Genomic DNA, 15,721 nt, shown 5'->3' on the forward strand with positions numbered 1-15,721 from the left:
GAAAACTAGGGGTTACTTACAACCATTCTTAAAAACAAAGAAATTTTATCTTCCTTTAAACCTCTACACAAGATTTAACAGTAACCCATGCAACTGCTATAGACAATATTACTTAGCCACCACTGTCTACTTTAATTCCTTGTCCATGTTTTAAAAATCAGGTTCCTGGCTGGGCACGTGGCTCACCTCTGTAATCCCAGCACTTCGGGAGGATCACTTGAGCCCATGAGTTAAAGACCAGCCTAGGCCACATAGCGTGACCTCGTCTCTATTTAAAAAAAAAAAAAAAAAAAAAAAAAAAATTCACATAAAAATCAGGATGATCCAATTTCTCTTGAAAAATCAAAATTGCTGGCAAAACTGGGACCACATTCTTGCACGGCAACAATCTACTGAATCTAAGTGGTGGCCTCCACCATTCCATAGGGGCTCTGGACAATGAAGCTGGATATCATTTATCACATGGCTGGTACTGTCATTTTTCCAGTTCTCAGTGGTGTCACTCATTTAACACCTGCCTGACTCCTATAGGGATGTGAATGTGTGATTCTTATTTTACTCATTAATCAATTAATTAAATCCTTTTTTCCATAGATAATATAAATTTCATTCGTGTTTCACAATAAATCACAAATTCGTGGATTAAATATTTTTATGGTATGGTATTATGGCATAATCATAAATTCACAAAGGTGAAGACTCACCTACATTAACAATAGACCCTCCCTGTTGTTGAATCATAGTCCTCATGGCAGCTTTACAGGTCAGCATGGAACCCAAGAGGTTAGTATGAAGCTGAGATACCATATCTTCAGTTTTTGTTCTTACTAAAAGACCATCCCTACAAAAAGAAACAGCATTTAATAGCATATAATAACAAGATAAAAACCAAAAAGGTCAAGACTGATATAACATTTTTACTGAGAGTGCAAGAAGTGCTTCCTATCTGAGCTAGAATAGCTAGAATACCTAGAGTCCCATTTTGAACTTGGCTTGAGAAACATTAAAATAACAATTGATAAACCAGAAAGGATCCACTTGGAAGACAGGTTGCTACTCCTTCTCAGTTTGAGTGGCAAATATTCTTAACCCCTAAAAGTAGTAACATATAGCCAAAATAGTTTGAATGGCCTGAGCAACTGCCATACTAAGCCTTGTTTAGCAAGAAAATTAATATGTTATTCTAAATATTCTCTCCTAAATTCATCTTTTAAAAAATAATATCCACTCCATGATTCTATTAGTATTAAGTTCACAAACTGGCAAAACTTATCTGTGGTGACAAAACTCAGAAAATAGTTACCAACAAGGAAGTATTGAGAAGACACTACCTTCTGGAGCACTGGAAACATTCTACGGCTCAATATGGGTGATGATTACAATGTTAAAATCGACTAAACTGGACATTTATTATATGTTGTATCTCAATATAAAAGAAAATAATTTATGGATTGACAAGTTTTAAAATAGCTTTTTCTCCTAGTTAGAAGCAAAATAAACATATTAACTTATACCAATCAAAGGCATATTAGGAATAAAAGTTTTAAATATATATAAGAAACTTATTTAAATCTGTGACCAACCTGTTAATACCAGCTGCATTTACCAAGAAATTTACTCGACCTAAATGTTTCTCCATCTCTTCAAATGTATTTTGAACATCATGTTCTTTAGCAACATCACAGCTAAATGCCAAATGATCTCCTACACAACAAAGTTAAATAAGAATTACTTATAACTCAAATTTTAAATTTACTCAATACACATTTGTTAAGCATCTATCTAAGATGGCAGGCCTGTGCTAATCTAGAACCTAAAGATTAAAAAAGTAATGTCACGAGGCCTGGCTTTCATAGAGTTGGTCTAATGAAACTGGGATGCGGGAACAAAGAGGAAATAAAGTACTACTACAGAAAGTTAATTTTAAAATTTTCTTTTTAATCAACAAAGAGGGGAGGGCTTTTTCAAGTTATAAAGGCTCTGTAAGATTCATCTAATATTTATAGCTTTAACACTGAATTCATGCTACCCAATTCGACAGTCTTCTGGGTTTTATATTCCTTTTTTGAAATTTATGTCTAATTCTGTCAGGTTTTTGTTGAATTAGTTTCTTTGGCCCTGAACAGGAACTCTTGGGTTTCTTCTTTTTAAGTGCTACGGATGCACTATGGCACATATATTATAACGACTATTATTCAAACCTGACCATCAGGAGAGATGAGACAACACAGGAAGCTGTAAAAATGCTAAAACTACAAACCACGGGGGGAAAAAAACACTTTTTACTAAAAGCAACTGTTACTTACCACTTTTAAAAAATGATGGTTAAATGCCAAAAAAAAACTACACTTAAAAGAAAAACAAAGCATTCCCTATGTAATCTACCATTTTAATACTCTAAAATGTAGGATTGTTTTTAAAAGCTAAAACAATTCTTTATCTTCTGTCTGACCTTGATAAATATGCTTACACCAACACTACCCCATCAAGCCTTTGGAAACAGTAAGCGACCTGGGGAATTATACTTTCTAGATGAAAACCAATCACTCATGGAACACGATCCAAAGGAATGCAGGGCCCAAAAGCATCCTGTGTCTCTCTTACTCTTGGTTTTCACCCGAAGACTTGTTGTGTCCACAACCACCTTTGAAAGCCCAACTAATGGCTTCAATTCAGTCCAGCAAACACTGATGGCTTGGGGTGACACAGTAAGGGTCACCACTCTTCCCCTCCTTTGTTAGAATGGCAAAGAATATGAGCTTCAAGAAGCATTCACTGACACTCTCCCTGACCTGTAACTTACAGAATCTTTTTTCTTTTAGAGAGCCCAATAGTCTCCCAACCAGCACTGAACAGGTGATACCAAACCGATCAATAATGTTAACTTAAAAATGAACAGCCACACCTGGCGTCTATAGTCCCAGGTCCTTGGGAGGCTGAGGCGAGAAGATCTCTAGAGCCAGTAAATCAGGAGTTGGGGTACAGCCCGGGCAACATAATGGGAAGCCCTCTCAAAAAAAAAAAAAAAAAAAAAAAAAACAGATACACAAAAACAGTAAGAGCCACAAGACGCACCCCTAGGCCTCTGTTCTCCCCATGCCTCCCTGATAGTAAATGAAGTATAATTTTGTCCATTCTGGTGATTAAACAAATAGCATCTTCGGATCTAACGTCCTATTTCTCCCTAAACTCAATGAAGAGTTATATTCACAAAATGACTAATCCATTAATAATAAGCCGGAAATAAAAAACCCTTAAGTTTAAATGCAATAAAAAAGAATTTGGCAGAACAAAGTTCAATTGTCCATTTGCAAAACTCACCAAAACAATTTAATAACATTAAAGCAAACCAGGTCTATCTCAAAATTGGCTGGTACTCAAAAGGGTTTCTCTATCAAACACTGCTTTGTGCATTCGCGCAGGGCCAAGGCACGGCCCTTGGGCAAAACTGAAGGGAGCCGTTGATACCTGCACTCCCACCTTTCCTGCCTGAACTCCTTTCGGCCCAGCCCTGTCTCCGGGGGCCGAGAACTCGCCCTTTTCCCTACATTAAAAGTAAACTGTTACGTGGCTCTCTCCCACAACAGGGAAGCTCCTCAGCGTTAGCACTAGCCGCAGGGCGGAGGGTGCGTATAGCGGGGCCTCACAAGACTACGAGGTCTCAAAGAAAACCCCAAGTGTTCAGCCCTCGGCGGCAAGCTGCGTGGCCGGCATTCTGCGAGGCATAGGGAGATCGCGGGTTTCTGCACGAGACGCATTCTACCCTTGGAACGGGAGAGCGCCTGCACGCGGCTGCATCGAGTAATCCCAGAGCCTTAAAGGCCAGACCCACTCTTTTTACAAAGGAGATTTTCTTTAGGCGCCTGGACCGCGGCCACACAACTGGACAACTCCAGTTTGGTACCTACCGCCGAGGTCACCGGCGGCGGCTTTGGCCCCTTCCAGGTTTCTGGCAATGACCGCCAGTCGGTAGCCTTTCCGGGCCATTAACTGGGCCACAGCCCTGCCAATGCCTCGGGAGCCTCCAAAAACAGCACACACTTTGTCCATCTCGGAGTCACAAACTCGGAGGAAAGAGGGTAGGGAGTGGGAGCCCCTCTCCAGGTTCCCTCAGGCTTTTAAACAACCGCGGTTCCAAAAAAAAAAAAAAAAGGCAAACCGCAAAAAAAAATAACGCCGCTCGACACCTCCTGCAGCCGGACAATAGTAATGCAAGACGCCGTGAAAAGGAGGAAGAGCTCGACGTCGCCGCGTCGACGTCATCACGCACGGACTCTTCCGCGCCACACCTAACAAATACGCCGGCGAGAGCTCCCCGCCGGCGGAAGAACGGCCTGGAGAGGGCCTCGATGCTTGCTGGGACCTGTAGTCTTGACGCACGAGAGCAACTGGCGCAGGCGCGCTGCTCGGTGGGAAATGTACTTGTGGCACTGAGGGTTATCCTCTGTCCCCGCTGGGTCATATCAGTCGGGATTCGAGCCCCGGTGACCAATCGACCCGGTTTGTTCGGAACTGACAGGGTTGTCAAGACGCTGGGCTTTCCCTGGCAAACCGAGACGACCTGATCACGTAGTTAGAACCCAGAGAAAGCATTACTGGGCATGAGCGGTCGGGGCTCCGGTATATGCCCTTCGCCCAGGTGTTGTTTTGGCTACAGACCTGATGTCCTACCTGTTGAAGAAGTCCCCAAGAATCGCACCCACACCAAAACCTACCCTACCTGTTCCTCCCCCAGGTTGCTGTAGAAATGGACCTCTACCCGCCCAGATGTTACCATTCATCGCGAAGGGTGTCGTGAAGATGAATGCCCTGTCGAACATCATCCAGCAGGAGGTCAAGGAATTTTAACTGAATGATTGAATAGTCTTGCAAGATCTATGAAACAAGCTTCGACTGCTGTAGAGAAACAAAAATGGGTTCCTGCAATTCTAAATAAGATGTACTGGGTGCTCTGAGAGTTAATAAGCTAAAAAACTCAATGTTTGTTACAATTATAGTGTAAACAGAAAGCATTTCTTGATACAATATTATTTTACTAGATTCAGAAAAGTATGAGCCATGGTCCCTACCACTAAAAAAACTACAACCCAGAACTACAGGACTAATACACATGAAACACTAGGAGGTATCCAAAATCATACTTAGTAAAATGCAAAATTATATTAACACAAGAGCTCCGAGAAACTGGAGATCAGTGAAGAATGAAGGGGTGCATGGAAAAGCTGGATTTGAGGGCTGGATGAGGTTTGAAAAAAGGAAAACTAGAGCAAAAAGTCTGTAAATAAGCAAGTTGAGCATTATTTTAAATTTGTTATTCCTGTTCCATTTAGATCCAAAAAAAGATTTGAAATGGTTTGCAAAAATACATGAGTATTTGAATTTGAAAGGCAAAGAGGACCACTGCCCCTTCTCCCACAAGGCCAGAACAATAAATTAGGTCAGTGGAAAAAATACGAATAAAGTCATGCTATAAGAAGCTATTTAGTATTAAAGAAGAGATTCATAAACTTAGAGTTTCCTGCCAGTGAAAGCAACAAAGGAAATATAATTACAAGTGGTAATTTCTGTAAGAAATCAGCCTCCTGGTTATGCAGCAGAGAAGCCTGAGCAAAACTCCCTCCTCATAGGTCCTCCTAAATGGCACACTAAGCATTGTAGTAGACAGTGAGCTTCATGAAAAGAAAAAGAGATTGTAAGGCTGTTTTCATAGCATCTATTAGACTTTATTAAAAGCAAATACAATAGGAAGTTAAACAATATAAGCAAACAGTCACACATAAAAATTGTGTCTTTGAAACAATATATGTTTGAAACAATGAGGAAACAAGCCTGAGGAAATTTGGGATGGTGCTATATTATAGTCAGCTTTAAAGTCAGGTGCCAAGCATTAAACAGGCCTTTAACTGCAGAAGTAACAAGATAAGAGCTGCATTTAAGAACTATTAGCAGGCCAGGCATGGTGGCTCATGCCTGTAATCCCAGCACTTTGGGAGGCCGAGACAGGAGGATTGCTTGAGTCCAGAAGTTCAAAACCAACCTGGGAAACACAGCAAGACCCCCGCCCCCCCGACCCCCATCTCTACAGAAAATACAAAAAAAATTAGCTGGACATGGTGGCCTACCTGTGGTCCCAGCTACTCGGGAGGCTGAGTTGGGAGGATCATGTAAGTCCAGGAGGTCAAGGCTGCAGTGAGCCATGATTGCACCACTGCAGTCCAGCCTGCATGACACAGCAGGACCCTGTCTCAAAATAAAAGTGTTCTAAAAAACAAACAGTTTCCCAGTGATATAAAAATGGGCCAGATCAAATTTGTCTATGCACTTTCCTACTATACACTATGCAATCTTGGAAAGAAAAAACTGTTTTACATAAATTACCCATATAAGGGTCAGCCTAAATGCCAACTGTATTCCTGCACCTTAGGTCAAACCAGAGAGGTTTATCTTTTGAACAGTTCTCTCCATTTGCTAGGAAAGTGATTATTTTTTTTCTACACATTGTTATTTTAGCAAAAAAAAAAATGGTTTTTAGATCTATGCCATCTATCATGAAGATCACTAACACATGATATGAGGTGACATTCAGAATTCTGAAAACCTTCCAACTTTTCTCACTGTATATATACAGTAAATGGATAAGCTGGGCTTTTTATTCAACACATACCTCAGGTTAAACCTCAAGGTTATTATTTATTTTTTTCCCTCTTAATACAATATCACCACTATCCCGGGTGAGAATACATCTATCACAGCACATCACCCATTAGCTGAGAAGGTTACAGCAGGGGAAGTTTCTCTGTAAGCCCCTGATAGTGAAGTGAGGATCTGTAAATTAAACTGGGTCTCCCCTACCCAGCAGGACATTGAAGGAAGCCATTAGAATGACCCACCTTTAGTCTTTCCTTCTCACTAAACATGCCACTTTTGTGGTAATATTTTAACCATATTTTATACTTTAACTTAAATCCACATAGGATATATTTTCTCTTGGCTCCCACAATCAAAGGAGAAAATTCCTTATGTATAAGGACTGTTATACAAATTTTTAAATATGCATGCCTAGTATTATTTTTCTGATTACAAAAGGAATACCATTTAATTGCTAACAGAAAACATAAACTTTTTAAAGTAAATAAAAACTCATTGAAAGCATTGTACACTTTAAGCGTGTGAATTGTATCGTATGCAAATTATATCCTAATGGAACTGTTATTGAAAAAGATGTAATTTAAAGCCTACTGCCCTGTTATATGAAATTTGAATCTGCAACTAATTATAAGGGGTTGTACCTTTCATGAATTTTTTTTCATACGTCAAGATTTATAATGCCCAAGATTCCAAATACGCAGGAAAATTTATTTATAAGAAATTTATGAATTATGATTGAATATGCATTGAGAATCCTCTTTACAAATGCACCATACTAAGCACATCCAGCTTATCAGATGCATAATTGAAGCGTAACCCTTCCTGCCAGCAAGCGGTCTCCCAGGATTCTTCAGGCAGTGATGATAATCTGCATGACCCAAATTGCATGTGGCCAGCGTAGCTTCTCCATACAGACCATGCTCTTCTTTCAAGAAGAAAGATTAGAAAGCTGCCTTAGTGTGGCTGCACAGATATAACTTTTATGATTAAAAAGCATGTTGATTTCCTCATTGGCATTCTTGTATCCAATCTGCTGGGTAATCTAAATTGTAAGGAATGTACTTTTTATCACTTACAAAAGCTTATTTCATTTTGATTGGGAACAAAAAATGTGGCCCATGAGCTTGTTATTTTGTTGAATTGGCGTTTATGCCTCTGAGGCTGCCCACCGAGACCTAAACCTGGCACTCAGTTGCCTAAGGCAGAAGCATGGAGTTTATTCCTTCCCTCTCTCAACATCCCACATCCAATCAGTCACAAAGTCCTGCTGATTCTACTCCCTAAATACCATTCCAACTTCTACACATCCATGTTTCTCCAAACACTGTCTTCTCAACCTCGAATGCTCCCACTGCTTTCCCTGGTAACATCTGATTTATCATTCAAAATGTGGCTCAAACATCTCTTGCAATGGAAGCTTCTCCTGACCCAAAGGAGGACATGCTGATGTCCTTCTTCACCCGTCCTCTTACCTTGTATGTGTCTTCAAGTCTGTATTTCATGGAGTTACTGTGACGTCAGAATCCACATAATTTTAGGAAGACAGTGAATAGATTCTCAAGGATCTGTGAACCTACCAAGCTGAATACAAAATCTCATGTGCTTTTTAGATGAGTAGCTTCTTGAAACAGGGTCCACTTCCTTCACTGGGTTCTCAAGGGGAACTTTCACCTAAAATGGTTAAGTGCCAGGTGTAGTGGCTCACGCCTGTAATCCCAGCATTTTGGGAGATGGAGGCGGCAGGATCACTTGAGCCCAGGCATTTGAGACCAGCCTGGGCAACATGGTGAGACCTCATCTTTTTTAAAAAAACATAAAAAATAAAATAAAATGGTGAAAAACTTTCTGTTTTTAATTGCCAACTCTTTGAATCCAGAAATGATCACATTGGTTTTTGTTTCCCTGTTTGTAGCACAGTTCCTAGGGCTTGTGAATGCTAAATAAATGAGTTAACAAATGAATCAATTAGTGAATGAAATAACTCACTTAAAAGGAATTTATTGCTATAAGCAAGAACCAGTGTCGATACAGCTATGATTAAGATAGACCTGGTGCCTGTTTTCGTTGGGAAAATAATCTGGCAAAGACGACAGACATTAAACAATTAATCATGCCATCACTATTTAATTCCAATGGTGGGAAGAACTATAAAGGAGAAGTACAGGCTGCTAGGAGGGATCATAACTAGGGGCATTGATCCAATATGGAGGCCTGGGGTCAGAGAAGGCTTCTTCTTTCAGGACATAATGTTCTATAAAGTAAATGAATAATAACAAAGAAAGATTGCAAAGAATGATAACTACAGCTACTATCCATTCATTATGTTACAAAGCCAACTAGGTGATAACATAATTTATACATGAAGAATAAAATTCCGAATTAAAAATTCACCCTTAATAATGAAAGAGATTGTTAGTCAAAGTAGAGTTAGTATTACGCCTAGATGAGATCACAGGTTGGACATTTCACCAGGAAGTACCATGGGAGAGCATAATGCCTGAAATTTTACGAAACTTTTTTTTCCCAGCCAAAAATTTTATAATGGTATAAAGCCAGCTCTGGATACTTAAAATCAGGCCCCAAATGCAGCACGCCTGCCAAGCCACATAGAAGAGGAGAACTCAGTGTTCCGAAATTAGTTCTAAGACTGGCCTCAATCCTCTGACCCCAGCCTCTCACTATTCCATTTCCATCTCTTTGTTTCAGGTCCTTCCCCCCTCTATCCTTCTGGCTGCATAGTCTCACGTGGCTGTCAACTCACCTGCTGCATTTCCCAGACTTAAGTGAGCCTTTCCCATCCAGGCCCTGCAGCTACTCAGACTCCTAGATCTGTATCAGAGGCACGGGCCTGGCAGCCTTCACTGCACTTGGGCTCTGAAAGACGTTCTCACTCTTGCAAGTCACCTGGGAAAGCCAGAATCGATACTGTATGGTTTAACATTCGAAACTGACTTGCAGGTAATGGCTTCTGCATTTCCAGATGGCACCCGTGTGCCTGTAGGGATCTCATTTTAAGGATCACTGCTTTTTGTTTCTCATCTACAGGCTACAGAGACCCATCTCTCAGTTTGGATTTTGATTAAACAGTTATGCAGAGTAGAAAACTTGGGCCATACACAAAACTTAATTAAAATAAGCCTCCACTTGGGATTAATGTGTGTTATTGACTGAATCGTGCCCCTCCCCGCTCCCCCCTCTCCTGCCATATTCATATGTTCAAGTCCTAACCTCCAATGTGGCTGTATTTGGAGATAGTGCCCTTAGGGAGATAATTAAGATTAAATGAGGTTCTAAGGGTAGGGCCCTAATCCAATAGGACACCAGAGAGCTTGTGCTGGGAATCTCTCTCTCTCTCTCTCTCTGTTGCCTCCCTGTACAAGGCCATGTGAGGACACAGTGAGAAGGCAGCTATCTGCAAGCCCGGAAGAGAAGCCTCACCAGAAACCAACACGATTGCACCTTGATCTCAGACTTTCAGGCTCCAGAACTGTGAGAAAATTAATTTCTGGTGTCGAAACCACCCAGTCTGTGGTATTTTGTTATGGCAGTCCCAGCAGACTAATACAATGTGACTGTTTACTTTCTTCTCTACTACAGGCAAGCTGCAAAGTGCTGCTAGGCAATATCACACAGCCACTGCTGATTGTGTGAGTTGAGTTGGGGAGAGGTTGTTACTATGAGACCTATTCCAGAGCAGAAACAGGAAGATTGTGAATCTCATCCTCGTCACTTGCCCATGGCCTGCAGCATCCAGACCCCTCGAGGTCCTCTCCTATCTTCTTGCCAAAGCTTACTTTCAGGGAGGACTTGGAAATTCATTCCCTCTAGGTGGTAAATAATGTAACAGCATAAAGTGTTATGTCACCTAGGGACATGTAAATTGAGCCGAGAGCCAAGTGTTAAGCTAAAGGGATGACAATCTAACAGTGAAATATCATCTAGCATCTACCTGTCCAACAATATGAATCTACTGCGAGCTCAGGAACATCCCCAGTATCAGATGTAAAGCTCTGGGGATAAGAGGGCAAAGAAGGCAATTACCTGAATTGTGGAGCTCACATGTGTTGAGAGAAACAGACAAATAAGCAGATTACGATACAGTGTGATAAAGGCTGTAAATGTGAATGAAGTGCTATAGGAACATAGAGCTTCAGGCTCAGGCCAAATAGGCAGGGGGGCATGTGTGTGTGTAGACATCTATATATGTATACATATATACACATGTGTATATTTTATTATAGGTATACATTATAGGTATGTATGCATTATTATATGTATGTGTATACATATATGTGTTTGTGAGAGTGTGTAGGTGGGTGGGTGGGTGTGTAAAAGTAAGCCCTTACTGGCCAGGCGCGGTGGCTCACGCCTGTAATCCCAGCACTTTGGGAGGCCAGAGCGGGTGGATCACTTGAGGTCCAGAGCTCGAGACCAGCCTCACCAACATGGAGAAACCCCGTCTCTACTAAAAATACAAAATTAGCCGGGTTTCACATGCCTGTAATCCCAACTACTCGGGAGGCTGAGGCAGGAGAATCGTTTGAACCCAGGAGGCTGAGGTTGTGGTGAGCCAATATTGCACCATTGCACTCCAGCCTGGGCAGCAACAGTGAAACTCTGTCTCAAAACAAAAACAAAAACAAAAACAAAAACAAAAAAAACAAAAGTAAGCCCTTCCCAAGATAACAGCAAATGCTCATTGGATAACTTAAATGCTATGTGCCAAGCACACTGTCTACTTGTGTTTAATTCTCACAACAAACTATGATGTAGAAAAATATTGCTACCCTTGTGTTTGCAAACAAGGAAGCCAAAGCACAGAGATGTTAGATTGTCCAAGATCACACAACTAGTAGTGGCAGAACTTGTAGAATTTCTACTCAAGCAGTCTCGCTACAGAGCCTTCTCCCCAACCACTACATGATATTGTCTCTCCCTCATCTTCCCAGGAATCCTGAAAATGTACCATGTACACATAAATCCAAATCTGGAAACTGACTTTAGATAGTTGTAATTGTAGTTGAGATTCTTTTTTGGCTGCAAGAAAGAGAAGCCCTCGAAAGCAATTCAAATATGTGTTTATGATGCAGAATATGACATCAACAAAAAGCAAGCTGGGACCCCGTGGAACTAGAGACGGGCCTCATTGGGAGCCCCAGGGACCACAGCAGCACATCCCTCTGCCCCCTTAATGCTCTCTGAGGCCGTAAGAGCCCCCTTCTCTGCTGTCCTCTGTTTTAAATTTCTCCTTCCTGCAGACCCACTTTATTTACTAATCACACAGTTGAAAACGGCTGAGCCCCATAGGACTTTTCAGTTCAAGGGATTAAACTCTGACTCCCTTTGTTCAAGACAGAGAATTGGATTGGTCGTTAATGGGGGATAGATTAGCGCCTGTGGAGAGCAGTTCGCGGGGGAGGCACGTTGCCATGTGAGTGAGTGGGGTGCTCAAAGGCAGAAGGTGCACCCGCAGCCAAGCACCGTTGCCAGAGGGGCTCAGAGTGGGCGGCCTTATTAAAGGAGGCTTGGCTGGGCATGTGCTCCCCAGCAGATCAGATACACCATACAAGCAGCATCCCCCTAGGGGATCTTTGCTCAAAATAAGCTCTGTTTTAAATGCAACATGTACACCATTTAGTCTCCTTAACAGACAACTGCCTTTTTCTCTTTTTCAAATATTATTGAGCTGAGCTCAATGCCCCATGAAATCTGTAAATGTTTTGTTCCAAGTAACCAGTAGTGAGTCCCAGAACCAGCACGCAACATATAATAATACAAAGATAAATGGAAAAGGAGGTGATAATGTATGGAGAGAGATACGAATTTTTAAGAAGTGAAACAGACACCAATCCTATAAGGAATATGAATCAGTCCCCTCTGGCAAGTAATACTCATAATTTGCGTAAGTTACTGAGTTGAGGAGTACATATTTATGGGTCCCTATATAACCTATGAGTGGGAAAAAATGGGCCAAAATTCACCTTATTTTTAAAAATGACATATTAATTTATTTGGCTAATTTACTAGGCTAGCCATTAAACCACAATAATTTTAAATAAATGAGTATAAAGTAGATGATCCTTAACCAAAACTATGGAATGTATCCTTTTTCCCTTCTACTAAATAGAGATGGAATAAATCAGTTGAAAAGAATTGGCTTAGAAGGTGACAGAGGCCAGGCACCATGGCTCACGCCTGTAATCCCAACACTTCAGGAGGCCAAGGTGGGAAGATCACTTGCGCCCAGGAGTTTGAGACCAGCCTGGGCAACACAGAGAGACCCTGTGTCTACAAAATTAAAATTGAAAAATTATCTGTGTGTAGTGGTGCGTGCCTGCGGTCCTAGCTCCTTGGGAGACTAAGGTGGGAGGATTGCTTGAGCCCAAGAGGTCTAGGCTGCAGTCAGCTGTGACCATGCCACAGCACTCTAGCCTGGGTGACAGACAGAGACTCCCTGTCTCCAAAAATAAAAAAAGTGACAGATGACAACATGAATACTTTTCATTCACAACATACACTGTTTCAGGCAAAATTCCATAAACATATATAAAACTGGCAATATAGCATCATATATAACTCTGGGTTTAGTCTACTGAATTTGAATTCTGGCTCTACCACAAGCTGTGTAATCTTGGGCAAGTTATTAAACTCTCTGGGTTAAGATTTCTTTATGCAAAAAATAGGGAAAATAATACTGGCATGAGGTTATTGACAGCCATAAGATAGGTTGATCCTATATAAAATACTTAGCACGATGCCATCGCCTTACAATTATTAATAATTAGTAGCACCTCCTTTCAACAGGAAATAGGCATTCTGGACTTATGCATCAGACAGCCATAGTTTAGCCATCACTATTGAGAGACTTGCCTTATATTATTATTCTGGTTTCTCAGGTCAGAAAACATCTTCTGTTTTTGTTTTTCTTCTGATATTCCTTACTTCTTGTATCTCACACAAAATATGTCAGTCACAATTCTGGGTCTGGCATGGTGGCTTATGACTATAATCTCAGCACTTTGGGAGGCCGAGGTGGGTGGGTCACTTCAGGTCAGGAGTTTGAGACCATCCTGTCCAACATGGTGAAACCTTGTCTCTACAAAAAAATACAAAAATTAGCCGGGCTTGGGGCACGTGCCTGTAATCCCAGCTACTCAGGAGGCTGAGGCAGGAGAATCACTTGAACCCAGAGGTGGAGGTTGCAGTAAGCTGAGATCGCACCACCGCACTCCAGCCTGGGTGACAGAGCAAGACTCCATCTCAAAAAAATAATAATAATAAAAGTAAATAAATCAATAAATTCTGGCTTCTAACTTCCATTTCTTTCAAATCAGTGTATTAAAAATATATATCTGAGGTCTGAGGCTTCAACCTGAACAAGTTTCTTTATTTGTAAAAGATTATCCTCAAATATATTTCTAAAGTTCCAGTCCTCAGAATAACATAATAAAGTGTATTTCCCTGTTAGCATCTATTACATCCTCATTTTCCTTTTTAGCACAAGTCTGAACTTATGTGGAATTCTGGGAGACGTTTTGAAGCTATTGATGAAGTGGTGAATCCAACAGAAATAGATACACATGCAAAGCAGTGTGTATTGGACATGAATCACCATAGGGGTGTCTCATCCTCATCGTATCTATGAAGAAGAGATGTTAACACACACCAGCCTCACAGCAATAGCATAGATGACACAGGGAAGACATGGAATGTTTTTCTTTCCTCTCGCTTTGTTTTATTTTTTATTTTTGTCTTATTTATTTATTTATTCAAGATAGGATCTCGCTCTGTCACCCAGGCTGGAGTGCAGTGGCTCAATCTTGGCTCACTGTAGCCTTGACCTCCTGGGCTCATACAGTCCTCTCATCTCAGCCTCCCAAATAGCTGGGACCTCAGGCGCATGCCACCATGCCTGGCTAATTTTTTTGTATTTTTTTGTAGAGATAGGATCTCACTATATTGCCCAAACACATCTCGAACTCCTGGACTCAAGCAATCTGCATGCCTCGGCCTCCCAAAGGGCTGGGATTACAGGTGTAAGTCACCGCATCTGGCCTATTTTTTGTGTTTAACCAATACTTTTATTTTTTCTTTTAGGTTGGACAAAACATCTAATGTATAATATTAATATATTCACCTTTATACCAATACAGTTGTGAAATATAATTTTCTTTCTTCTTTTTTATTAAGTCCAACTTTTATTTTAGATTTGGGGGGCACATGTGTAGGTTTGTTACATGGGTATATTGCATGATGCTGAGATTTGTGATACAAATAATCCCATCCACCAGGTAGTGAGCATAGCAGCCAATAGTTTTTCAACCTTTGTCCCACTTCTCCCTCCCAACCCCCACAAGAAGTCCCCAGTGTCTATTGTTTCCATTGTCAAGGACATGGAATTTTTTGTGGCGCACCACAAAGTATCAATATATTTAATTTCATCACATGATCTAAGAATAACTTAGTAGCAGAAAATGTATACTTCATATTACAGATATTTCATGCTTAAAAAAATCACAACACAGGTCCACATCAATGAGGAGAAGACTAACTCTAAAACTATGTGATGGCCGGACACAGTGGCTCACGCCTGCAATCCCAGCACTTTGAGAGGCCAAGACTGGTGGATCACCTGAGGTTAGGCGTTCGAGACCAGCCTGGCCAACTTGCTGAAACCCCATCTCTACTAAAAATACAAAAAAATTAGCCAGGCTTGGTGGCACACGCCTGTAATCCCAACTACTTGGGAAGCTGAGGCAGGAGAATCACTGGAACCCGGGAAGTGGAGGTTGCAGTGAGCCGAGATGGCGCCACTACTCCCCAGCCTGGGCGACAGAGCGAGACTCCATCTCAAATAAATAAATAAATAAATAAATAAATAATAAATAAAACTATGTGATCAGCTGTGTTGAAGTATTTAAATTAGTATTTAATTAGCACATCTTTGTTAATCTGGGGGATTATTCATATATCTGAAGACCTGAGCCCACGGATGCATGGTGAGAAGGTGTTGCACTCCCTTCACTGTGGCAGAGCCAAAGAAGACAGCAGTGAACCGCCGTTATTCCCCTCA

General features: G+C 41.1%; 1 protein-coding gene across 5 annotated transcripts in view; it reads right to left on the bottom strand.

Annotated features, from left to right (window-relative positions):
- Nucleotides 1-6,506, bottom strand: part of CBR4 (carbonyl reductase 4) — a 130,949-nt gene extending 124,443 nt beyond the window's left edge. For all 5 annotated transcript variants that reach the window (XR_010112055.1, XM_008975255.4, XM_034959395.3 and 2 more), the window contains exons 1-3: nucleotides 3,909-6,506; nucleotides 1,584-1,704; nucleotides 705-841 (exon numbers count right to left, since the gene is read on the bottom strand). Coding sequence is in view for 4 of the 5 variants with exons in the window: in XM_008975255.4 (XP_008973503.3) it covers nucleotides 705-841; nucleotides 1,584-1,704; nucleotides 3,909-4,050 (400 nt within the window). In the remaining variant the exon portion in view is untranslated. The remainder of the gene's footprint in view (nucleotides 1-704; nucleotides 842-1,583; nucleotides 1,705-3,908) is intronic.
- Between the last annotated feature and the right edge of the window lie 9,215 nt (nucleotides 6,507-15,721).

This window comes from Pan paniscus, chromosome 3 (assembly GCF_029289425.2).
Source record: "Pan paniscus chromosome 3, NHGRI_mPanPan1-v2.0_pri, whole genome shotgun sequence".
Classification (NCBI taxonomy): domain Eukaryota; kingdom Metazoa; phylum Chordata; class Mammalia; order Primates; family Hominidae; genus Pan; species Pan paniscus.